General features: G+C 44.4%; 1 protein-coding gene across 3 annotated transcripts in view; it reads left to right on the forward strand.

Annotated features, from left to right (window-relative positions):
* The window catches only part of LOC144506652 (SAM domain-containing protein SAMSN-1-like), a 79,177-nt gene extending 69,576 nt beyond the window's left edge, over nucleotides 1-9,601 (forward strand). For 2 of the 3 annotated variants that reach the window (XM_078233053.1, XM_078233051.1), the window contains exons 7-8: nucleotides 2,760-2,904; nucleotides 6,702-9,600. In XM_078233053.1, the coding sequence (XP_078089179.1) occupies nucleotides 2,760-2,904; nucleotides 6,702-6,901 (345 nt within the window). In that variant the 3' untranslated portion in view covers nucleotides 6,902-9,600. Of the gene's footprint in view, nucleotides 1-2,759; nucleotides 2,905-6,701 lie in introns of all 3 variants that reach the window. The other variant, XM_078233052.1, reaches the window with a different exon arrangement.
* The last annotated feature ends 17,525 nt before the right edge of the window (nucleotides 9,602-27,126 follow it).

A 27,126-nucleotide genomic window follows, 5' to 3' on the forward strand; every position in this document is an offset into this window, starting at 1 on the left:
ATGTAAGCCTACTTGTGACACTAATAAATAAAAATAAATCAATAAATTGCGAATCTAGCTATTGAGTTTTGGGAAGTCTGCTGAATTGTATTGGGGGTGGGGATGTGACGGGTAAATCAGCTGATGTTAACGTGTTCACTTTCTGGTGTGGCTCACTCAGAATAACAATCTGAATTAGAAATCCTTCTCGCTATTCCCCAATGCCCAAAGCACTGAAAGTAAATCACATGATGTTGCTCCCTAAAATTGAGCTCCTTTTAAAGGACCGCAGGAGACTTACAGCACAGAAGGATGTTTCATCTCATTGGAGCAACCTAGCTAACGCCACAACCTAGCTAATGCCACAGCCTAGCTAACGCCCCAGCCTAGCTAACGCCACAACCTAGCTAACGCCACAACCTAGCTAATGCCACAACCTAGCTAACGCCACAACCTAGCTAACGCCACAACCTAGCTAATGCCACAACCTAGCTAACGCCACAACCTAGCTAACGCCACAACCTAGCTAACGCCACAACCTAGCTAATGCCACAACCTAGCTAATGCCACAACCTAGCTAACGCCACAACCTAGCTAATGCCACAACCTAGCTAATGCCACAACCTAGCTAACGCCACAACCTAGCTAATGCCACAACCGAGCTCACGCCACAGCCTAGCTAACGCCCCAGCCTAGCTAATGCCACAACCTAGCTAACGCCACAACCTAGCTAACGCCACAGCCTAGCTAACGCCCCAGCCTAGCTAATGCCCCAGCCTAGCTAATGCCCCAGCCTAGCTAATGCCCCAGCCTAGCTAACGCCACAACCTAGCTAATGCCCCAGCCTAGCTAACGCCACAACCTAGCTAACGCCACAACCTAGCTAACGCCCCAGCCTAGCTAATGCCACAACCTCGCTAACGCCACAACCTAGCTAATAGAACATAGAACATAGAACATTACAGCGCAGAACAGGCCCTTCGGCCCACGATGTTGCACCGACCAGTTAAAAAAAAAAACTGTAATGCCACAGCCTAGCTAACGCCACAGCCTAGCTAATGCCACAGCCTAGCTAATGCAGCTTTACCCAATAACCCTTTTTTTCCAATAATGCTCCAATTCCCTTTTGAATGCCTAGGTCAACCCACCCTCCCTCTGACTCCCAGACAGTGCATTCCAGGTCCTAACCACTGGCTGTGTGAAAAGGACCCTCATTCTCAGGTATACTCGAGTTATGGTTCTGTTCCTGGGCTAGTAACAAACCAGACTTAAACTAATTGAGTTCAAATCTCACCATGGCTTTTTTGAGAATCTGGACCAATCTTAAATAAATCTCACAGCTAACAAGCGGGTGTCAGTATAATTGAAGCTGTTAGATTGTCACCAATGTCTTTTAGGAGAGGAAACCTGCTACCACACACTAGTTTCCATTATGTGACTCCACCCTGATTCAAGTTCAATCTCTAACTGGTCTCAAAAATCATATCCAAGTTAACTAAGGGGAGAGGTGATGGCCTAGTGGTATTATCGCTGGACTATTAATCCAGAAACACAGCTAATATTCTGGGGACCCGGGTTCGAATCCCACCACGGCAGATGCTGGAATTTAAATTCAATAAAAAAATCTGGAATTAAGAATCTACTGATGACCATGAAACCATTGTCGATTGTCAGAAAAACCTATCTGGTTCACTAATGTCCTTTAGTGCTGTCCTTACCTGGTCTGGCCTACATGTGACTCCAGAGTCACAGCAATGTGGTTGACTCTCAACTGCCCTCGGGCAACTAGGGATGGGCAATAAATGCTGACCAGCCAGCGATGCCCATGTCCCAAAAATGAATAAAATAAAACAATGAATCAGTGTCAGCGAGGTCAATATTCCAGAAACGTTATTCCATAACAAGCTGTTTCCATGCCTTCTCTACCAGTTGGAGCTGCCTCTGTTGTGTACTGCCGATGTGATCTCTCCAACAGTGCAAAGTTAACTCACCATCTTAGTTACTATTTTTCATGATAAACAGCCCTGCGGGGGACATGTTTTACCAATAGGGAACTCTCCACCTCAGTGTCAAAGGATGGATTTCATGCTCACACCACTCCCTCCTCCCCACCCCCACTGTGAGAGCTGATTGAAGGGTGAATGGTTCTGGTTGGTGGTTAGCACTGCTGCCTCACAGCACCAGGGACCCAGGTTCGATTCCAGCTTTGGGTGATTGGCTGTGTGGAGTTTGAATGTTCTCCTCGTGTCTGCGTGGGTTTCCTCCGGGTGCTCTGGTTTCCTCCCACACTCCAAAGATGTGCAGGTTAGGTGGATTGGCCGTGCTAAATTAGTGTCCCAAGATGTGTAGGTTATATGGATTAGTGGGGTAAATGTGTGGGGTTGTGGGGATAGGGCCTGGATGGGATGCTCCTTCGGAGAGCCGGTGCAGACTCGTTGGGTCAAATGGCCTCCTTCTGCACTGTAGAAATTCTATGATTCTAAACTCTATGGCACGGAGATAGAACCAGAGCGTTAGTTCATCGGTGGGGTGTGGGGGGGGGTTCCTCATTAGGAAAGCAGCATTGCTGAAATCACTCTGAAATGTTTGGAGAATAATCAACCAAAATATCCCGGGACATTGCACAGGAGCATTTATCAGACAGAACTTGATGCTGAGAGACATGAGGAAATATAGCAGGCTCAGGTGGACAAAAGCTTGGTCAAAGTGGTAGGTTAAAGGCTCCTTCTTGTCCCTTTCCCTTTGTAATGATTCTGATTTTCATGTTTCACTCCTTGTAGGATCTTTATTCCACATTCCTTTTAAATGGCTACCAGAATCTGGAGGATCTCAAAGATCTCAAGGAGAGTCACCTGATCGAACTTAACATCACGGATGTAGAGCAGAGAGCAATGCTCCTGACTGCTGCTCAACAGGATTATGATGGTAAGGACAATATTGACCTTCTACTTGATGGTGTTACTCTATCAATCTCTCTGCATGAAGACAAGTCATAATGTCGCTGGCAGCATCATTATTTTATTTTATTCATTCATGGAACATGGGTGTCACTGGCAGACCAGCATTTATTGCCCATCCATAGTTGTCCTTGTTCAGAGGGCAGTTGAGAGTCAACCACATTGCTGGGGCCCTGGAGTCACATGTAGGCCAGACCAGGTAAGGACGGCAGGTTTCCTTCCTTAAAGGACATTAGTGAACCAGATGGGTTTTTCTGACAATCGACAATGCGTCATCAGTCGACGCGTAATTCCAGATTTGTTTTCCTGAATTCAAATTTCACCATCTGCCGTGGCGGGATTCGAACCCGGGTCCCCAGAACATTAGCTGAGTTTCTTGATTCATAGCCCGGCGATAATACCACTAAGCCATTGCTTCCCTTATCATTATCATTACTTCATCTTTCATGTATTAGTTTTCACAAGAATGTTCCTGTGTCCTTGAAGACGTTTGCCAGAATTGTTCATTCATATTTTTTAATGTGCTTTTTTGGGATGTGTCACTGGCCAGGCCAGTCTTTATTGCCCATCCCTAATTCCCTTTGAGAAGGTGATGCAGAGCCACTTCCTTGAAGCGTTGCAGTCGGTTTAGTGTAGGTACAAACATAGCACGGGATCCACACCTATTTCTTTTGACTCAAAACGTCATTTGATAATTCTCAATTTCTCTTATCCTCTATTCTTTGCTCCTGTATTATATGTGAAGGGTAGTGATGGGGAGAGATACAGGGTGAAGGGGTGTGCAATAGTGTTGAGGCCAGTTAGTTCCACATACACAAAGAGGAAAATCAGAATAAAAGAACACAAAAGCATACAAAACCTGAGTCGCAATAGGCCATTTGGCCAATGAATAAGATCATGGCTGATTAGGTTTCGGCCTTAACTCCAATCATCTACACACCCCCATGATGATTAACACCCTTCTCAATCAAACAAATGTCCATCTCAGCCTTCAGTATAATCAATGACTCGGAATGATGTGGCGATGCCGACGTTGGACTGGGGTGGGCACAGTAAGTGGTCTCACCAGATTTAAAGTCCAATAGGTTTATTTGGAATCAAGAGCTTTCGGAGAACTGCTCCTTCATCAGGTAAAGGCACCTGACTCACCTGATGAAGGAGCAGCGTACTGAAAGCTTGTGATTCCAAATAGACCTGTTGGATTTTAACCTGGTGTTGTGAGACTTCTCACAATGACTCGGAATCCACTGTTCTTTGGGGAAGAGAATTAGAAACACGAATACCACTCTGAGAGCGATGGAGGGGGGGTGGTGGGGGGTGGGGGGGGGGGGGGTGGAGAGGTGGGTGGCGAGCGGGGAATGAGGGAAGTCAGTGTGTGTCTGCAGTCAGTCTGTCAGAGCTTCCGAAGTGCAGTGACGTGGGCTTGAAACGTTGGGTGGAATTTTCCCGTCCCTTCCGCCACAGGACTCGTAGCGGGCGGGATACGGGCCATGCAAAGGTCCATTGACCTCGGGCCGGGATTTACTGGTCTTGAGACGAGCGCAGCCGGAAAATCTCGCCCGTTGACTCTGTTTCTCTCTCCAGAGATGCTTTCAGATCTTCCTTTTTCAGTATTTCTTTTTTTTAATTACTCTTGACGCCATTTAGCCCAGATGCCAGCAGAGTCTGTTGGGATTTTCATGGCTCACCCTTGCCTCCGAGGCTCTGCCCCTGTTGTGTTTATTTTTGAGGCCTCATCATGGCAGGAGAGGCCCTCGTTGTCATCCACTCTGTGTCCAACTGAGGGGCCTGGTTCCATTGGCTCTCCTGCGTGTGGTAAGCGGGTGGGAGGCTGTGTCCTTGTCAAGGGAACAAAATGTCAGGACGTGGCTTGATTTGCAGTTAGCGTTCTGATGTGAGGAAATGCAGCAGCGAATTAATGTGCAGTAATCTTAAACAAATTGTGGTGAACCATCGCTGGTTCCCACTGGATAGTACTGAGCCAGGGTCTGGCCAGTACTACAAGTATGTACATATGTTGCTGTTGGGTTAGGGATGGGTTGTGCTACTTGTTGCTGTTGGGGTTAGGGTGGGGTTGTTACACCTTTGTATTGTAGTGTTGTGGTACATCCCAGTCGGGCTCCACCTCCTGGGAGAGGTATAAAGGTCCCTGCTCTGGCTGGGACCCCTCAGTCTGGGATCGTGTATATAATTGATAGCTGCTTTGTTACAGCAAATAAAAGCCTTTATTTCCTGAGCATCAAGCCTTGTGTGTGATAACGCGCATCACAAATATAATCAATGAACAAATCCTCTGTTATTTAATGATCTTGGTTGTAGAAGAATTATTGCCCCAAGGCAGTGGGGAGAACTCCCCTGCTTGTTTATGGGTGGCACGGTGGCACAGTGGTTAGCACTGCTGCCTCACAGCGCCAGGGATCTGGGTTCAATTCTCGCCTCGGGTCACTGTCTGTGTGGAGTTTGCACGTTCTCCCCGTGTCTGCGTGCGTTTCCTCCGGGTGCTCCAGTTTCCTTGTACAGTCCAAAGATGTGTGGGTTAGGTTGATTGGCCATGCTAAATTGACCCTAGTGTCAGGGAGATTAGCAGAGTAAATATGTGGGGTTACCTGAATGGGGCCTGGGTGGGATTGTGGTTGGTGCAGACTTGAAGGGCCAAATAGCCTCCTTCTCTACTGTAGGGATTCTATTATTCTATGAAAATAATGACCCCAGAAACTTTCACATCCACCTGAGATCACGGGCAAGGCCTAAAATAAACATTTCATCCAAAGCTGGCACCTCTATCAGTGCGGCATTTCTTCAATATTGTACTGAGTATCAGCATGTAGCTCGTACTCGAATTTCTGGAGTAAAAGTTGCACTAAGGAGGGAAATATCATGTCAGTTGCAGCTTTGTGTTCTCACTTCAGACACAGAACACTGTGACTCTAGAGAATTTGAACCCACAACCTTTCGCGATTGAAGTGTGAACACTGCTCACCTCACTACAGAAAACACGACTTATCCATTCTAATCCAACTGAGCCCAGCAAGGTATTGTCAATTAGCAGATATGGCACTAGTTATCATGTTGTGGTGGGACTACCTTTCTGCTGTCCTGTCTCAGAGCACAATGCTTGTGGTCTACTTGTCTTGCACTGACTCGAAGCCATGTTTAAAGTTCAGTGAGTTTGACCTTGGGCGCTACCTTAAGGCAACAATGCACCGGAGACTAAGGAGACCAAGCCTTGCAATCTCATAGTTCATTGTGGATGACTGCATCCACCATCATGGCCTGTGGGAACCTGGCTGAGGGTTGGTGACCCCTACACCCGAAAGGAAGCCTCCCGAAATGAAGGGTGGGACTGAGGGGCATGAGGCAAAGGTGGGTAGGAAGGATTGAGGGATATGGGAGGGGGAAGGTGGAGAGGTGAGATTGAGGAAGATAAGAAGATGGGCAGGTAAAATTAAGGGAAATGGGGAGAACGTGGGCATGTAAGATTGAAGGAGAACGGGAGAAGGTGGGGAGGTACGATTGAAGCAGAAGAGGAGAAGGTGGGGAGGTTTGAAGAGTATAGTGAGAAGATGGTGAAGGCCAAGAACCTTGGGCATTGCAATACCACCTTCATATATTGAGTGTTCTCTGGGACTTGGCAAAATCTAAGCACCCAAACCCACAACCACGTGTCTCCCATACAGGAGCATTATTTAATTATATCTTCCTAGTTACTGGTAAACAGATCATGATGGATAAACAGAATGATAATTCTATACTTCTGTATTACAGTTCTAAGTGAAGAGGAAGAAAAAAATGATGTTCTAACTGCGGACCAACCCTCTGACTTGAAGCTGGAACAAGCACACTTGGTGGAATGTCCCAGGGACTCTGGCTGTTACGCTACATCTGAAATCTCAGACAATGGCAAAGAAGACTTGGATTTGGAGAATTTGCCGGAAATGGTTGGGCGTGTTTCTCTTGATGAATAATTGCAGTGGGAATAATCAAGTTGTACAGTTTGGAGTCATACACTCAGCCTATGGATGTTTGAGGGTTTTCAGTGCATTGACATCTACAGACTCACATTGAAATGTGGTTTCCTTTATTTAATCTGAATCTACACGAGAAAGCGATGGGCACAGTTTTGGATTCACCCTGTGATCTTCCAAAAAGCAGGGAGCACCTGGTAAAGAATGTGTTGATTATCGCAACTTATTGCAATTCAACCGGCTGAATTTTTCCATGAACATTGGTAACCTGAGGTCAGGGGTCATTTCCATGTTGTGAACATGCCTGAGGCGAAACTTTGTGGGTGTGGCCAACAAGGGCACCGCCTCTCCGATGTCCACTTAGCACAAGATGGAAGTGCTACACTGATGATGGGCAATCGCTCACACCCAGAACTATCTACTGAGTCCATCTGCAGGTGAAACGCATGGATTTGCAGGTCATTGCAGGTGGACTGCCTGAGGGCTAATAATTTGGATCTTCAAAGTGACCATTGCTTACACCACAACCTCTCGCTGTGGTCAGTAAGTGAGCTGTCGACAAAACAGGGATCCCATTCACCTACAGCTAAATCCAACCCCATGTAAAAACTGTGGCCAATTGTCTCCCTTTATTGACTTCACAGCTCTATCGGGCGCGCAACCGACATCTCCCTGTAGCCACCTCGGAGAGTATTCAGAGGATGTGAGGAAATGTTGGGAAGCCGCCCTAAAGATTTTTTTCTCTAAATTTCCCAGCTATAGCTGCTTACAAGGAGAAAACTCAGCCCAATAAATCCCCTGTTTTTTTTACCTGTATATACTAGAAAAGGGTGAATTGGATAAGTACTTGAAGGAGAAACATTTGCAGGGATATAAGGAAAAGAGAGTGGAATTTGTTGTTCAGCTTGGTCAAGGAACCACCGGAGGCAAAGTGGGCCCAGTAACCATCTTCTGTGATTTCCTGGGAGGCACTCGGGCTAAGATCACTCCTCGACTAGGACGGATGAATCAATGTTAACGCAATGATCGGCTGAACAAATTGACTTCATCAATGACAGAGTGGAACAGTTTAGGGGTTTGATGGGTTACAAATTTGGAAAAACAGATGACTTGCTGACTAAAGCTGTACTTTCAATGGATCTGCATTTAAAGAAGCTGTACTCTCCGGCAATGAAAGTGTTCATCTGTTCTGTGTCTCTCACCACCAGCTACAGCATGATGGGCGGCAGGAAGATCTATCCCCATCATTCTTGTTCTCTACGCCATACCCAAAATGTTGAGCTTGGAAGTACAGCATCTACATTTTACCAATTTTGCCAGCTCGCTGGATTGCTTCAGATTTTCTTTTGCCCAGTTAGGGTCAAAATGTGAAAGGACCAGTGACAAATGGGAATGGCCATTTGGTGAACTATGTGGAAATGGATGGCCTTTGAGCATTTGGATCATAATCATCAATGGGACATTGCTTTCGAGGGGAAGATATTTGATTGAACCCTTTCCATTTGATTAAGGCACCATAAGTATAGGTGGCTAAGTGGTGCAGTGATAGCATGCCTACTACTCAACTAGAAGGCTCCAGATTTGAGTCCAGTGCCAGGACTTGTTGGCCGCGGAAGGAGCGTTTGTAACCCATTCACAACATGGTCAATGGGCTGGTACTCAGCTCAGGAATCCTTCCACCATTTTGCCCACTATTCCCTAAAAGGTATGGGTGTGGGAATACCTTTGAAAAAAAACATACGTTATTCCAGAGCCCGTGTTTTGTAGTAATGGGAATAGCGTTGCTAATAATGGTCAGATGTATTCTACCAAATGTAGGTTCCCACTGAAGTTACCGGCAAAAAATCTTCAAAACAATTAGGAGAAATTTGACCTCAGAGAATATAAATGTGTGGCGAAAGTTCAATATTTTCCCACTGTGAAACAAGGTTTTGTGTTTGTATGTATGGGTGTGACTAATTTAATTAGACTGAAGAGAGTTAGACTGTATGACATAAAAAGGGTTAGATGTGAAGTTAAGTGTTTTGAAGTGGAAATTGAGCATGGCTAAAATGGGAACAGTGAGCAGCTGAAATGGAAATTTGCATTAGGAAGATAAGGGAAGTGACTTATAGTTAACTTTTATATCTCAAAAAGGGCATATATACAATTGAAAGAGATTGTAAATGAAGTAAAGTATTAAGTTTATGTTTACCTAAAAGTAAATAGTGCCATGAAATAGCTGTAAATTCTGGGAAAAGGAACTTCTAAAAGAGGGTAAAATAACAGAATTAAGGATGAGAGAAAGAAAGAGAGGTGGAAGACTGTATCACGAAGTGTGGTTTTGAGGTCCTGAAGTAGCAAGCACTGGTAGCAAACTTGTGAATAAACAGCTGCCACCACCTTCAGAGAAAAGTGTTTGCGTCTGCAAAGTTTCAAGACAAGCTTTGATCCCAGTATTGTATGAGGAAGAGAGAGAGAAGCTTATGTAAGACTTCCCCTATAGCAACAATAAATTTGTGGCAATGTTACTGGTATTTTGTAGATTAAAATCTATCATGACTGTTCCCTAATAGGGATGCTTAGCTCTGAATTAATTAAGCAGAAATCTTTTTTAGGAAATGTCTGTAGAAGTATATTAACTATGTAAATGTAATTTTGTGTCTTTATGTTTCATTGTTTCTTTTTTTAAAAAATAAATGTTTAGTTTTCAAAAAGTTCCCAAGTGGTTTGGAATTGTTTCTCCTGATTCCAGATACCTGCTCATAAAATACAATTTTAAATGGTTGTGATAACTTGTTCAAGTTTCCCTTTGGGATTTTGGCAGCTTGGCACTTATCACCTGCCATACCATAAGAAATAGGAGTAAGAGACAACTGGGCATGTATCAGGTGATAGAAACGACTTGGCGAGGGTTAGGGTGAGGAGGTGAGTGATCTATGTGAAAAGGAGAGGCTTGTTGAGGTTCCTCTTCCTGTTCCCAAATAGTCTTATGATTTTATGGAATTAAAATTAAATGCAGCAACTCTGGAAACACAATTATTGCTTCATCCCATACTATATTGACACACACAGAACTCGGAACGACACAGCACACATACAATACTGCACAGATATACATGCAACACACATAAAGGGATACATGCAGGGCAAGATTCCCTCCATTTTTCTTTGGAGCACGCAGTTCATTTAGTTATATGTACAGTCCCTTTAAAACCTTTTGCGCATGGGGGCTTGCGGTGTGCTGTGCAACTACACAACTTAAGGGGAATATTTGTGCAGGTGTATGGGTATACATACATGGATACAAACATATGAACACACGTAAATAATACAAATACACATATGCGGCCATAGGCATTTCTACACAGACATCAATATGTTAAACATGCAACCACTGCTCTTTTTTTTACTTTTTTAGTGGTAAATGAAAAAAAACCCAGGATTTTTGGTGTAACTAGCTAGGTCAGATGTGTGACTTTTAACCAGGTTACAGAAAGTCCCCTTTACTCCTTTCTTCCTTCGTCACACAGTTTCCATGACGATCGTTCGAATCACTCGCATCAGTCCATTTCCTAAGCTTATTTTAAACTTTTTATGTGCGCATATTTATTAGATTGTGATATTTTATCTGGATGGATTTGGCACAATTGTTTCTGAATTTCCTGTGTCTTAAGTTCTGGCTCGGATTGTTCCCTCTCCGCTGTTGTGTTGTACACTTTGGGGTGGAGGTGGTTGCAGGGGGGTTCGGGATGGTGGGATTCTCCAATCTTGTCCGTGTCTGCCCCGCTGCCAGTGAAAATGGAAAATTTGATGTTCCGGCCAAAACTCTTTCAGCGGAACTGGAGAATCCCAGCCACGGATAAGGATGTAAGTTTTCGGCCAGGGTCTTTAATGAATTTACATGAAGACATTCCACGTGTGGCTCATTGAATAAACTATACGATTTTGGAAATACTTGTAGAATAATGCATTTGCATATTAGACTAATAAAACTATCAGATAAAAATAACCATCTTGCGGTCACCAGCCAATGTGGTTTTCTTCACTGCATCAAACTGATTCTGATTGGAGGTTTGTTCAGAATGATACTTACTCCCGGTTGAAGGTAGGGGATAAATCTTTTATTCCTCAGGAACATAGCAACAGGAGGAGGCCATTCATCCTCTTGGGTCTGTCCTGTCATTCAATCAGATTCTGGCAAATCTATAACTCAACCCGCCATGGTTCTGTAACTCTGTAACATCCTTCATCTATCAAAAATCTAGCAATCTTGAGTTCTGAGATTTTCAATTGACTCGCCCAACTCCCCACTTATCCTAGATCCCAACCCACAGCAATCACAGCTTTAGAAATCTCGACTGATGTCAAACCTCAGCAGCTTTTTGGGAAAGTGTGTTCCAGATTTCCGCTACCCTTTGTGTGAAGAATTGCTTCTTGATCTCACCCCTGAGTATCCGAACATTAATTTGAAGACAAAACCCCTTGCTCCGGACTTCCTTATCACAGGAAATATTTTTTTCTTTAGCTATCCTTTCCCATCAACTATGCAATTCTCTAGCCCAAAGAAATGTGGAGACTCAAAATTGTTGAGTGTATTCAAAGTGGATATGTTTTTGGGTACTTCAAGAATATGGGGAAAGCTTAGGAATCAGGAGTTGAAGCCGAAGATGGTGGCACAATGCCACAGTGGTTAGCACTGCTGCCTCATAGCACCAGGGAGCGGGTTCGATTCCTAGCTTGGGTCACTGTCTGTGTGGAGTTTGCATGTTCTCCCCATGTCTGCGTGGGTTTCCTCCGGGTTTCCTCCCACAGTCTGAAAGATGTGCTGGTTAGGTGCATTGGCCATTCTAAATTCTCCCTCAGTGTACCCGAACAGGCGCCAGAGTGTGGCGACTAGGGGATTTTCACAGTAACTTCATTGCAGTGTTAATGTAAGCCTACTTGTGACTAATAAATAAACTTTAACTTTAAAACCAGCCCTGACTTGTTGAATGCTGGAGCAGGGTCAAGGTGTCAAGTAACCTCCTCCCACTCATATTATGTTCCCACTTATGTCCTTACATTAACTCTTTTAATCACCTTAAACATTTCAATTAATTCACCCCTGAATCTTTCTAGTTTTTTTGCTACATTTCCCTCCTCTTCTAAAATTGCTCCGATGTAAATCCAACTGCATCAACCTGCCAGTACTTCACATGTGGATTGTTAGGCTATCTGGCCATGGAAGGCATCACACTCAAGTTTTGCTGTAGAATTCCTGGCCTGGCATTGTTGGAGTAACAGGTAACCCAGAAAACTGGAGTAAAAATGCAGACTGTATGAACTAATCTACCCTGGCCGTTTGAGAATTTATATCCAGTTAAAAAGAGGCAATAAAAGGTGTCCTCAATAAAAGTGGCCATGAAACTGTTGCATCCATTCTAAAAACCCAACTGGTTCACTAATGCCCCTTTGGGGAAGGAAACCAACAGTCCTTACCCAATCTGATCTGCATGTAATGCCACCTCACACAACACCAACAAGTTGTGTTGATTACTTAGAATATACAGCACAGCAAGAGGCCATTTGGCCCAACCAGTCCATTCTGGTAGTTATTCTCAACTTAAACCTTCTCCCATTTTTCTAAATTTACCATTGTAACCCTCTATTCCCTGCTCCCTCATTAATTTGTCTAGCTTCCCCTTAAATAGGTGTATACTATTCGCTTCACCCACTCTGTGGTAGTGAGTTCCACATTCTCACCACTCTAAGGGTAAATCATTTTCATCGGAATTCCCGATTGGATTTCTTGGTGATTCTGTAGTTCTGCTCATCCCCTCAAGAGGAAACTCTATGTCCACTCTATCAAAACTTTCCATAATTTAAATTCTTCTATAAGGTTTCCCCAAGACTTTTCTTCAAGAGCCAAAGAGATACAACTTGTCAATCCTTTCCTGATATATATTGTTAAGACGCAGGCCAGCAACTTTTGTGAAGTTAGCCTAGACCTAACTTTTACATTTGATTTTGGCATGAGGGTGAGCACAAGGTGTTTCACTCCAGGTATGATCCAAGTGACCCACTAGGAAGCTTTTATCAAACAAAGTTTGATGGGCAGCACAATGGTACAGTGTTTAGCACTGCTGCCTCATAGCACCAGGACCCGGGTTCAATTCCAGCCTTGGGTGATTGTGTGGAGTTTGCAAATTCTCCCTGGGTTTCCTCTGGGTGCTCCGGTTTCCTCCCACACGGGTTAAGTGAATTGGCCAAGCTAAATTACCCCTTAGTGTCGGGGGATTAGTCGGGCAAATACTTGGGATTACGGGGATAGGGCCTGAGTGGGATTGTTGTCAGTTCTCAATGGGCTGAATGGCCTCCTTCTGCACTGTAAGGTTTCTATGATTCTCCAAAGTTTATTTAAGAACACACTTAGAATATAACAAAAAGAATGATCATAACTTTTACCAATTACAAGACTTAAACACGACACAGTATAACTCTTAACAGCCAACTATCTCTGTTATTCCAATTTAAAGCAATAGCCCATAGACATACACCCTTCTTCAGAATTAGCACGAAGACAAGTATGCTCACCTGATGCTGGATTTTCAGCTTTTTAACACTTTTAGATAGAAGTCCAGGTAGCAATTTTCAGAGAAGGATATATCCACAAAACAGCAAGACCGTAGAGAAACAAACCCAGCCTCTGTCAGTTTCCAGTCTCCAGACCCCAGAGACAGAAATGGATACCTCTCCCTCTGCCGCTTCCAAAGCACCAATTCTCATACAGCCGAATCTCTGAAAAAAGAGACTTCTCTCCTGGAAGATTCCAGTCTCCAACTTCAAAGGGAGGAAAATAGAGACATTGCTCTCTCAACTCCAAAAACAGCTTCTCAGCTTGAATATATTCCGTGAAAGACCAGCTTCCCCGTCATATGACCATACCTGCCAATCACCCCAATGAAGTCCCACTCTGCAAAATCCCAGGGGGAAACAGCAGAACAGCATTAGTCCGGATTAACACCAACATTCTAGCCATTAGAAACAAGTCTGCTGCTGTATCAACAATACAGGATGCTGGTAGACCCTATGGCTCCAAAAGTGCAGAAAACTGCTACAGCAAATCCTGTACAAGAGCATGGCTCAAAGGCACAGTATCGTCACAATATACCCACACATTTCTGCTATCATCCTTGTCCACACCATTTCCAGAGCCTCTATGTCCTTTTAATAATATGGTGACCAGAAGTGCACACAATCCTCCAAATGAGGTCAAAGCAACCTTTGATATAAGTTAAGCATAACTTCCTCACATTCCAATCCTATCCCCCTATTACTTCTGATTCTGCTTTGGTTATGTTGGCATCACAGAATAACATCCGTATCCTGCCAACATCTGTTCATTATTGTGCATTATGAATGCAGTTCACAATGTGATAATGACAAGATGATCCTTTTCTGTGTTGTTGTATTGAGGGATGAATATTGGCCAGGACACAGAAGGTAACACCCCTCCTCTCCTTTGAAATAGATTCCCACATCTACCCTAGAAATAAAAAGTGGGCTGGTTTGCCTTTTCGTGGCTTTGCTAAGCTGTGGTGCTATTTCTGAAGATTATACAGGGAAGCAATCCAGTTGTACATATGAAGTTATAAGATTAAAAAGAGTGATTGTCCTATGGGATAGGGATTAAAAATTAAAAGCAGATTTCCCTTCTGGACAAAAAGAAAATTTTTAAAAGGTTTATGAATATGCTTGGACATAGTTGCATGTTCAAGGACAACAGCATCCTGTAGCACGGAATATGATATGTCCTCTAGCACAAGGTAGTTCCATAAACAAACAGGAACTGACCTCGACATTACCTCAGTAAAAAGTCTCACAACACCAGGTTAAAGTCCAACAGGTTTATTTGGAATCACGAGCTTTCGGAGCTTTGCTCCTTCACCAGGTGAGTGATGTTGAAGGATGGAGGAGCAGCGCTCCGAAAGCTCATGATTCCAAATAAACATGTTGGACTTTAACCTGGTGTTGTGAGACTTCTTACTGTGCGCACTCCAATCCAACACCGGCATTTCCACATTATGGTTACCTCTGTAAGGCATTGATAACTTGTAAGATACCACAATCTAATGAAGGATAGCCTGAGGGATAACTTATTAATTGAATTCTGCAAACTGGTGTTGCAAGGAAGTAACCGCGCTCTCAACGTCCTGTTTGATCGAAGGGTGTTGATGACAAATCAAGGATGTTGTCTAGCACGAGTGTTCAACATGTTTCCTGCTGGTTTAACTCTTTTCAGGTATAAATATTGGAACTATACTGCAGAATTCTTAGATTCATTGGAGTCACTCCAGCGAGTCTCAAGGTAAAGGTTGGTGCTGTAGTGTGGTAATGATAGTTCCCCCATTAATTGGGATGGAGGTATCTTGCTAGACTTCATTGAAGAATAGAATGCTCAGACTGTGACAATATCCAGGTTGTTAGAATCCACCTAAAACTTGTTAAAAAGACTTTCTGGAGCACGGTAATATTGTCTGGTGAATCAGTCCTTCAGATCCATTTCGGTGTCTGTGGGGCCTATCTTTCTCAATCTTAAGTGAGAGTGGTCATCCAAGGATTATGCGTGATCTGGAATAGTCCCACAAAGGATTATAATCCACTTCAATGTAGCATAATAAAACATTACAAGGCACTCAACAATTATCAAACAAAATTTGACATTAAGCCACATAAGGTGATATTAGCACAGGTGATTGAAAGTTTGGTCAAAGCGATAGGTTTTAATGATCTTCCTAAATGAGGAGAGAGAGGTGGAGAGGCAATAGGTTTAGGGAGGGAATTCTAGAGTTTAGGGCCCAGATGAAGGCAGAGCCATCAAAGTGATTGTCTCATAACTCTGAAGTCTTGCAAGCCACTCAGTTGTCAGGGCAAAAAGGCAATGAGTAAATCATATCCTGACTCCCCAAAGCCTGCCCACCATCTATGAGGCACAAGTCAGGAGTGCGATGGAATACTGTCCACTTGTCTGGATGGGTGCAGCTGCAACAACACTCAAGAAGCTCGACACCATCCAGAACAAAGCCCACTTGATTGACATTCCATCCACCACCTTCAACCACTCCCTCCACCATCGATGGATAGTGTGTACCATCTACAAGATGCACTGCAGCAACACATTAAGGTTTCTTCCACAGCACCTTCCACCACTTCAAGAGCAGCACACCCATAGGAACACCACCACTTGCAAGTTCCCCTCCAAGCCACTACCATACTGACTTGGAAATATATCACCATTGCTTCACTGTCACTGGATCAAATTCCTGGAACTCCATCCCTAACATCACTGTGGGTGTACTACACCTCATGGACTGCAGCAGTTCAAGGAGGCAGCTCGCTACCACTCTCTCCAGGAAAATTAGGGATGGGCAATGAATGCTGACCTTGCCACCGATGCTCAGATCCCATGAACGAATGAATGAAAGAAACTGCCAGCCTTGCACTGACACTAACGTTGTGAAAATGAGTTAAGCACTCTCATTAACAGCCTGGTGAAAACTCTACAGCTGGGAATGTGAGGAATGGTCTCCCCATGGAGCAATAAACCCACTGGTGCCAGCCTGAGTTTGAGTTGGGAGGAAGTTGGCCCTTCAGTGGGTTAGCATCGGGGGTGGGAGATGGGCTCTTGCTGAGGATGGGACCTTGTGCTGAGGTAGAAATGTGATTGGGATCTGTGACCCTGGCTGGGAATAGTGCGAAGACAAACCTTTGGTTGGGTTGGGGAGATGGAAGCCTGGCTTAAGTTTTGATGCTTGTTCCTCCATTGGCAGGTCATTGAAAACAATTGTAACAGCCTGATGGCAGTGATAGAGTGAGGGAGATGCCGGGTCATGGGTTTATTGATTGTGATCGAGAACAATTCTACTGCTGATGGCCCACAGCGCCTCATAGAGTTGCAGGATCTGTTCAAAATCTGTCCCATTTAGCACGGTGGCAGCGCCACACAACACGATGGAGGGCATCCTCAATATGAATTTGTCTCCACAAGGATTGCGAGGTGATGACTCCTACCAATTCTGTCAGGGAAAGATACATCTGTGTCAGGTAGGTTGGTGAGGATGAGATCAAGTAGGTTTTCCCCCCTAGTTGGTTCCCTCACCACCTGCCGCAGACCCAGTCTAGCAGTGATGTTTCAGCTTAAGTTTACTTCTTAGTGTCACAAGTAGGCTTACATTAACACTGCAATGAAGTTACTGTGAAAATCCCCCAGTGGCCACTCTCCGATGCTTGTTCGGGTACACTGAGGGAGAATTTAGCACGGCCAATGCACCCTAACCAGCACGTCTTTCGGACTGTGGGCGGAAACCGGAGCACCCGGAGGAAACCCATGCAGGCACGGGGAAAACGTGCAAACTCCGCACAGACAGTGACCCAAACCAGGAATTGAACCCGGGTCCCTGGCACTGTGAGGCAGCAGTGCTAGCCACTGGGCCACCGTGCTTTCCCAAGCTCCTCAAGTCCTCTAAGACTTGGGCAGCTTGGTGCTACCAAACCACTCTTCATGATGGGCATTGAAGTCCCCCACCCAGAGTACTTTTGTTTTCCATACCACTCTAAGTTCTTCTTTCAGTTTGGTGTTCAACATGGAAGAATACTGATTATCAACTTAGGGAGAGGGGGATTGGGCAGAGGGGCGAAGTTGGAGCTGTGACAGGGTATACCTAGGGACGGTAATGGTGGTTTCTTGGGCATTGTCTGTCAGGTAAGATTCCATGCGTGTTTTATTCCTGGTTGCTGGTTGGTTAGTCTGTGGGACAGCTCTCCCAATGTTGGCACAAGCCCCCTGATATCAGGGCCTTGCAGGGTTGACGGGATCATAAACTCTGTCAGTGTCCCCAGAAAATTAGTCTGGGCCTCTAGATCTCTGGATCTCTGGTCCAATGACAACATTGGTATCTCACAATCCCCCCCTCTACTTCTGGTAGTTCACAATACTTCCAAATCTTCATCTCACCACTCGTTCTCTTGCTATGTTTGATTTGATTTATTATTGTCACATGTATTACTATAGAGTGAGAAGTATTGTTTCTTGCATGCTATACAAAGAATACCGTTCACAGAGAATGAAAGGAGAGAGTGCAGAAAGTAGTGTTAGTCATGGCTAAGGTGTCGAGAAAGATCAACTTAATGCGAGGTAGGTCCATTCAAAAGTTTGACAGCAGCAGGGAAGAAGCTGTTCTTGAGTCGTTGGTACATGACCTCAGACTTTTGTATCTTTTTCCCGAAGGAAGAAGGTGGAAGAGAGAATGTCCAAGGTGCATGGGGTCCTTAATTATGCTGGCTGCTTTTCCGAGGCAGAGGGAAGTGTAGATGGAGTCAATGGATGGGAGGCTGGTTTGCGTGATGGATTGGGCTACATTCACGACCTTTTGTAGTTTCTTACTGTTTTGGGCAGAGCCAGAGCCATACCAAGCTGTGATGCAACCAGAAAGACTTCTTTCTATGGTGCATCTGTATAAATTGGTGAGTCATAGCTGACATGCCAAATTTCCTTCATCTTTTGAGAAAGTAGAGGCATTGGTGGGCTTCCTTAACTATAGTGTCGGTATCGGGGGGACCAGGACAGATTGTTGGTGATCTGTACACCTAAAAGCTTGAAGCTCTCGACTATTTCTGCTTCGTCCCCATTGTCCTCCATTACGCTACCTGAAGTCTACCTTTGCTAAACATGAAAATGTAAGAATCTTTTTTTTAAAAAAACATATTTTTTGAAAGATTCTTTTGTGGTACATCTGGGCAAACTTTCCACTTCACAAAGTGTTAGTGGTTTTCTTTTATGGCTCATATCCGGCCGCTGTGTGCATTCATAGAACGTTGGGTTCCATTTCAACAAAACAAACCATTTTTCAACAATAGATTCCAATTTTACCCAAACTTACCGGGCAGAACACTGTCTTTCAGTCACACAGTTCTAATTGTTTCCTTAACACATTTCAAAAAAAGAAAGAATCGAAGGAAAAAAAGTGAGAGAAAACAAAAGAGAGAAAGGCAAGGAGAGAGAGAGAGAGAGACAACACTAAAGAAAGAACTTGCATTTGATGGGGGAGTAGCACAGTGCTGATATCATGAGGCTAAAGTACCAGAGAAATGGCTTTGGGCCCTGACAACATTCCCACAATAATACTAATGGCTTGTGTTCCTGAACTATCCAAGCTGTTCCAGTGCTGCCACAACACTGGCATCCACCCAACAATGTCTCAAGTTGCCGAGGCAAGCCCTGTACGCCATAAAGAACAAATCCAACCCAGCCAATTACCACCCCATCAGAACATTCTTGATCGAAGTGATGGAAGGTATCTCCGATATTGTTATCAAGTGACACTTGCACAGCAATAACCTGCTTATGCTTAGTTTGGGTTCCACCAGGATCACTCAGTTCCTGACCTCTTTACAGCCTTGGTTTAAACATGGACAAAAGAACTGAGTTCCAGAGGTGAGGTGAGAGTGACTGCCCTTGACATCAAGGCTGCATTTGACTGCATTTGGCATCAAGGAGCCTTAGCAAAATTGGACTCAATGTGAATTGGGGGTGGGGGGAATCTCTGCTGGTTGAAGTCATAGCTAGTATGAAGGATGATGGTTATGGTGGTGGGAGGTCAGTCTATCAACTCCAGGACATCAGTGCAGGAGTTCCTCAGGGTAGTGTCCTCGGCCCAAACATCTTCTGCTGCTTCATCAATGACCTTCCTTCCATTATAAGGTCAGTAATGGAGGTGTTTGCTTATGATTGTCCTCTGTTAAATACAATTTGCATCTCTGCAGATACTGAAGCAGCCTGTGGTTGCTTGCAGCAAAACCTAGACAATATCCAGGCTTGCATTAACAAGTGGCAAGTAACATTCGTGCCACATAAGTAGCAGTCAATGGCCATCTCCAACAAGAGAGGATCTAACCATCTCCCCATGACATTCAATGGCATTTCCATTGCTGAAGCCCCCATTATCAACATTTTGATGTTTATCATTGATCAATAACTGAACTGGACCAACCATAATCATGCTGTGGCTACAAAAACAGTTCAGAGACTGGAATTCTGCGGCGAGTAACCCATCCCCTGACTTCCCAATGCCTGTCCACCATCTACAAGGCACAGGGAGTTCAAAGAAATACCTTACATTTTGCTGGATGAGTGTGGCTCCAATAGCACCCAAGAATCTCAACATCAACCCACACCAAGTAGTCCATTTGTCAGCACCCCATCCACCACTTTAATCATTCACCCTCTCAAACCACCGCCAATCAGTGGCAACAATGAGTAATCAAGTATCCATCGACAGAACCTTTGAAAACTGTGGCTTGTAACACCCAGAAGGATAAGGGCAGCAAACGCTGCCTGGAGTGCCCCCTCCCAGTCTTCTGGCACTAGTTCATATGCACCTACGATGGCTTTGTTCACCTCATCATAATCCCCAAATATCTCCTCTGATAGTGACACAAATAGCTGTATCTACCAACTCTGTTTCAATCAACAAAAGTCACAGGTTGAGACAGGAAGAGAAATAAAAAAAATAAAGATAAGGTCTGAGGTTCAGTTATCAGAAACAATTTTGACCAGATGCTTGAGAAAGAACAAGAACAGGTGGAGAGCTTCAAGCTTTTAGGTGGCCAGATCACCAACAACCTTTCCTGGTCCCCCCATGCCGACACTATAGTTAAGAAAGCCCAGCAATGCCTCTACTTTCTCAGAAGATGAAGGAAATTTGGCATGTCAGCTACAACTCCCACCAACCTTTACAGATGCATCATAGAAAGCATTATTTCTGGTTGTATCACAGCTTGGTATGGCTCCTGCTCTGCCCAAGGCCGCAAGGAACTACAAAAGGTCGTGAATGTAGCCCAATCCATCACGCAAACCAGCCTCCCATCCATTGACTCTGTCTACACTTCCCGCTGCCACGGCAAAGCAGCCAGCATAATTAAGGACCCCATGCACCCCAGACATTCTCTCTTCCACCTTCTTCCATCGGGAAAAAGATACAAAAGTCTGAGGTCACGTACCAACCGACTCAAGAACAGCTTCTTCCCTGCTGCCGTCAGACTTTTGAATGGACCTACCTTGCATTAAGTTGATCTTTCTCTACACCCTAGCTATGACTGTAACACTACATTCTGCACTTTCTCTTTTCCTTCACTATGAACGGTAGGTTTTGCCTGTATAGCGCTCAAGAAACAATACTTTTCACTGTATGTTAATACATGTGACAATAATAAATCAAATCAAATCAAATCGAAGTGTATATTTTTAATTCAGGGAAGTTTACAGAGTTACAACAGAAAGATGGAGAGATAAAGCAGTTGTATCAGAAAGCAGACACAGAAGAAGAATCTGAGTGTATACCGCAGTGTTATTAAGCGATTCTTTCGTCCCAATTCCCTAGTTATTTAGACTGAATCTGGTTAGAAACATAGAAAAACTACAGCACAATACAGTTGTGCCGAACATGTCCCTACCTTAGCGATTACTAGGCTTACCTATAACCCTCTATCTTACTAAGTTCCATGTACTTATCTAAAAGTCTCTTAAAAGACCCTATCGAATCCGCCTCCACCACCGTTGCTGGCAGCCCATTCCACCCACCCACCACCCGCTGAGTGAAAAACTTACCCCTGACATCTCCTCTGTACCTACTCCCCAGCACCTTAAACCTGTGTCCTCTTGTGGCAACCATTTCAGCCCGAGGAAAAAGCCTCTGACTGTCCACTCGATCAATACCTCTCAACATCTTATACACCTCTATCAGGCCACCCCTCATCCTTCGTCTCTCCAAGGAGAAAAGGCCGAGCTCACTCAACCTATCCTCATAAGGCATGCTCCCCAACCCAGGCAACATCCTTGTAAATCTCCTCTGCACACTTTTTATGGCTTCCACATCCTTCCTGTAATGAGGCGACCAGAACTGAGCACAGTACTCCAAGTGGGGTCAGACCAGGATCCTCTATAGCTGCAACATTATCTCACGACTCCTAAACTCAATTCCTCGATTGATGAAGGCCAGTACACCATACCCCTTCTTAACCACAGCCTCAACCTGCACAGCTGCTTTGAGCGAAGTATGAACTCGGACCCCAAGATTCTTCTGATCTTCCACACTGCCAAGAGTCCTACCATTAATATTATATTCTGCCATCCTATGTGATCTGCCAAAATGAACCACCTCACACTTATCTGGGTTGAACTCCATCTACCACTTCTCCGCCCAGTCTTGCATCCTATCAATGTCTCGCTGCAACTTCTGACATCCCTCCACACTACCCACAACACCTCCAACCTTTGTGTCATCAGCAAACTTACCAATCCATCCCTCCGCTTCCTCATCCAGGTCATTTATAAAAATCACAAAGAGTAAGGGTCCCAGAACAGATCCCTGGGCACTCCACTGGTGACTGACCTCCATGCAGAATATGACCCATCTATAACCACTCTTTGCCTTCTGTGTGCAAGCCAGTTCTGGATCCACAAAGCAATGTCCCCTTGGATCCGATGCCCCCTCACTTTCTCAATAAGCCTTGCATGGGGCACCTTATCAAATGCCTTGCTGAAGTCCATATATACTACATCTACTGCTCTTCCTTCATCAATGTGTTTAGTCACATCCTCAAAAAATTCAATCAGGCTCGTAAGGCATGATCTGCCTTTGACAAAGCCATGCTGACTATTCTTAATCATATTGTACCTCTCCAAATGTTCATAAATCCTGCCTCTCAGGATCTTCTCCATCAACTTACCAACCACTGAGGTTAGACTCACTGGTCTATAATTTCCAGGGCTATCTCTACTCCCTTTCTTGAATAAAGGAACAACATCCGCAATCCTCCAATCCTCCAGAACCTCTCCCGTCTCCATTGATGATGCAAAGATCATAGCCAGAGGCTCAGCAATCTCCTCCCTCGCCTCCCACAGTAGCGTGGGGTACATCTCATCCGATCCCGGCGACTTATCTAACTTGATGCTTTTCAAAAGCTCCAACACATCCTCTTTCTTAATATCTACATGCTCAAGTTTTTCAGTCCGCTGCAAGTCTTCACTACAACCACCAAGATCCTTTTCCATAGTGAATACTGAAGTAAAGTATTCATTAAGTACCTCTGCTATTTCTTCCGGTTCCATACAAACTTTCCCACCGTCACACTTGATAGGTCCTATTCTTTCACGTCTTATCCTCTTGCTCTTCACATACTTGTAGAATGCCTTTGGGTTTTTCTTAATCCTGTCTGCCAAGGCCTTCTCATGAATGTCTTGTGAAAAGGAAGAGGGAAGCTTATGTAGGGATGAGGAAACAAGGTTCAGATGGCTCGATTGAGGGTTACAAGTTAGCAAGGAATGAGCTGAATCAGGGGCTTAGGAGAGCTAAGAGGGGACATGAGAAGTCCTTGGCGGGTCGGATCAAGGAAAACCCCAAGGCTTTTTACTCTTATGTGAGGAATAAAAGAATGACCAGGGTGAGGTTAGGGCCGGTCAAGGACAGTAGTGGGAACTTGTGTATGGAGTCAGTAGAGATAGGCGAGGTGATGAATGAATACTTTTCTTCAGTGTTCACCAAGGAGAGGGGCCATGTTTTTGAGGAAGAGAAGGTGTTACAGGCTAATAGGCTGGAGGAAATAGATGTTCGGAGGGAGGATGTCCTGGCAGTTTTGAATAAACTGAAAGTCGATAAGTCCCCTGGGCCTGATGAAATATATCCTAGGATTCTTTGGGAGGCAAGGGATGAGATTGCAGAGCCTTTGGCTTTGATCTTTGGGTCCTCGCTGTCCACGGGGATAGTGCCAGAGGACTGGAGAATGGCGAATGTTGTTCCTCTGTTTAAGAAAGGGAATAGAAGTTACCCTGGTAATTATAGACTGGTTAGTCTTACTTCGGTGGTTGGTAAATTGATGGAAAAGGTCCTTAGGGATGGCATTTACAACCATTTAGAAAGATGCGGATTAATCCGGGATAGTCAGCACAGATTCGTGAAGGGCAAGTCGTGCCTCACAAATTTGATAGAATTTTTTGAGGAGGTAACTAAGTGTGTTAATGAAGGTAGGGCAGTTGATGTCATTTACATGGATTTTAGTAAGGCATTTGATAAGGTCCCCCATGGTCGGCTTATGATGAAAGTGAGGAGGTGTGGGATAGAGGGAAGGTTGGCCGATTGGATAGGTAACTGGCTGTCTGATCGAAGACAGAGGGTGGTGGTGGATGGAAAATTTTCGGATTGGAGGCAGGTTGCTAGCGGAGTGCCACAGGGATCAGTGCTTGGTCCTCTGCTCTTTGTGATTTTTATTAATGACTTAGAGGAGGGGGCTGAAGGGTGGATCAGTAAATTTGCTGATGACACCAAGATTGGTGGAGTAGTGGATGAGGTGGAGGGCTGTTGTAGGCTGCAAAGAGACATAGATAGGATGCAAAGCTGGGCTGAAAAATGGCAAATGGAGTTTAACCCTGATAAATGTGAGGTGATTCATTTTGGTAGGACTAATTTAAATGTGGATTACAGGGTCAAAGGTAGGGTTCTGAAGACTGTGGAGGAACAGAGAGATCTTGGGGTCCATATCCACAGATCTCTAAAGGTTGCCACTCAAGTGGATAGAGCTGTGAAGAAGGCCTATAGTGTGTTAGCTTTTATTAACAGGGGGTTTGAGTTTAAGAGCCGTGGGGTTATGCTGCAACTGTACAGGACCTTGGTGAGACCACATTTGGAATATTGTGTGCAGTTCTGGTCACCTCACTATAAGAAGGATGCGGAAGCGCTGGAAAGAGTGCAGAGGAGATTTACCAGGATGCTGCCTGGTTTGGAGGGTAGGTCTTATGAGGAAAGGTTGAGGGAGCTAGGGCTGTTCTCACTGGAGCGGAGGAGGCTGAGGGGAGACTTAATAGAGGTTTATAAAATGATGAAGGGGATAGATAGAGTGAACGTTCAAAGACTATTTCCTCGGGTGGATGGAGCTATTACAAGGGGGCATAACTATAGGGTTCGTGGTGGGAGATATAGGAAGGATATCAGAGGTAGGTTCTTTACGCAGAGAGTGGTTGGGGTGTGGAATGGACTGCCTGCAGTGATAGTGGAGTCAGACACTTTAGGAACATTTAAGTAGTTATTGGATAGGCACATGGAGCACACCAGGATGATAGGGAGTGAGATAGCTTGATCTTGGTTTCAGATAAAGCTCGGCACAACATTGTGGGCCGAAGGGCCTGTTCTGTGCTGTACTGTTCTATGAATCTATGAACCCCTACTGGCTCTCCTAATTTCCTTCTTCAGATCCTTCCTATTTGCCGTATATTCTTCTAGATCTCTACCATTACCTAGCTCCCTGAACCTTTTGTAAGCTTTTCTTTTCTTCTTGACTTGATTCATTACAGCCTTTGTACACCATGGTTCCTGTAACCTACCATAACTTCCCTGTCTCATTGGAAGGTTGCTATGCAGAACTCCAGACAAATATTCCCTGAAAATTTGCCACATTTCTTCCGTACATTTCCCTGAGAAAACCGCTTTCCAATTTAAGCCTCCAATTTCCTGCCTGATAGCCTCATAATTCCTCTTACTCCAATTAAACACTTTTCTAACTTGTTTGATCCTATCTCTCTCCAATGCTATTGTAAAGGAGATAGAATTATGATCACTATCTCCAAAATGCTCTCCCACTGAGAGATCTGACACCTGACCAGGTTCATTTCCCAATACCAAATCAAGTACAGCCTCTCCTCTTGTAGGCTTATCTACATACTGTGTCAAGAAACCCTCCAGAACACACCTAACAAACTCCTCCCCATCTACATCCCTTACTCTAGGGAGATTCCAATCAATATTTGGGAAATTAAAATCCCCCATCACGACAACTCTGTTATTATTACACCTTTCCAGGATCTGTTTCCCTATCTGCTCCTCAACATCCCTGTTACTATTGGGCAGCCTATAGAAAACACCCAGTAAAGTTATTGACCCCTTCCTGTTCCTAACCTCCACCCACAGAGATTCCGTAGACAATTCCTCCATGGTGTCCATCTTTTCTGCAGCCATGACACTATCTCTGATCAACAGTGCCACTCCCCCACCTCTTTTGCCTCCCTCCCTGTCCCTTCTGAAACATCTAAAACCCGGCACTTGAAGTAACCAGTCCTGTCCCTGAGTCATCCAAGTCTCTGTAATGGCCACCACATCATATTTCCAAGTAGTGATCCACGCTCTAAGCTCATCCACTTCGTTCACAACACTCCTTGCGTTAAAATGGACACATCTTTGGCAGTCTGCCTCTTTGCAGCTCCCTTGTCCCGTGTAGCTTCTCCTGGTAGAGATGAGGGGTGTTCACTTCCCAGTGTCTTGTCTCCAACTGCCAAGTGTAGCTAAAAAACAAAACTCTTTCTACCTTAAATGGCCCCCAGTTGTGAAGCAACTAATTTTGCCAGCCTTTAGCTGGCATCTGGACAAACACATGAGTAGGGATGGGAATAGAGGGATACGGTCTCCGGAAGGGTAGGGGGCTTTAGTTCAGTCGGGCAGTATAGTTGGTGCAGGCTTGGAGGGCCGAAGGGCCTGTTCCTATGCTGTAATTTTCTTTGTTCTAGTTTATTTACTCCTCACACCGTTACACTCTCTAAGGACAATAGAAGGATAGTTGAAACTAAAACCAACTCCACAAACACCTTTGTCCAGCATGAATCTAACTATAGCTTTTATGCTTCCTTCCACAGAAACATTAAATTAAGCCCTTATCATTACACCTTATTTCTAATATTTATCAATATAAAAACCAATCCCTTAAAAAACCTTTGTTTTCCTAGGGGATTTTCACAGTAACTTCATTGCAGTGTTAACGTAAGCCTACTTGTGACAATAATAAATAAACTTTACTTTTAGCAGAAGAATTACTTCAAAGATGAACAGAAACTTGTAATTGGTTCTCAACCTTTCAATTTCTATTAATCTACCTTTCAGACAGATACAGAAAATCTACCGGGACAGTGACTATATTCGTAAGTGATGGCTGGGGCTCACTTAGGCTGTAACACAATAACCAAGGTCTGTCCAGGCATGATCTAATCAATTACCTTTTTGTGGAATGCCCAACTGATTATGGGGGGACAGGTCATGTGACCAGAACAACCATTTTGACTCATATTACAATACCCTGGCAGTCTCAAATAGGTAGTCTGCAATGAAGCAGTCACATCAATCTTTCTCTCTCGCTCTCTCTCATTCTGTCACATTTTTGGAATGCAT

The sequence above is a fragment of the Mustelus asterias genome, chromosome 17 (genome assembly GCF_964213995.1).
Source record: "Mustelus asterias chromosome 17, sMusAst1.hap1.1, whole genome shotgun sequence".
Classification (NCBI taxonomy): Eukaryota; Metazoa; Chordata; class Chondrichthyes; order Carcharhiniformes; family Triakidae; genus Mustelus; species Mustelus asterias.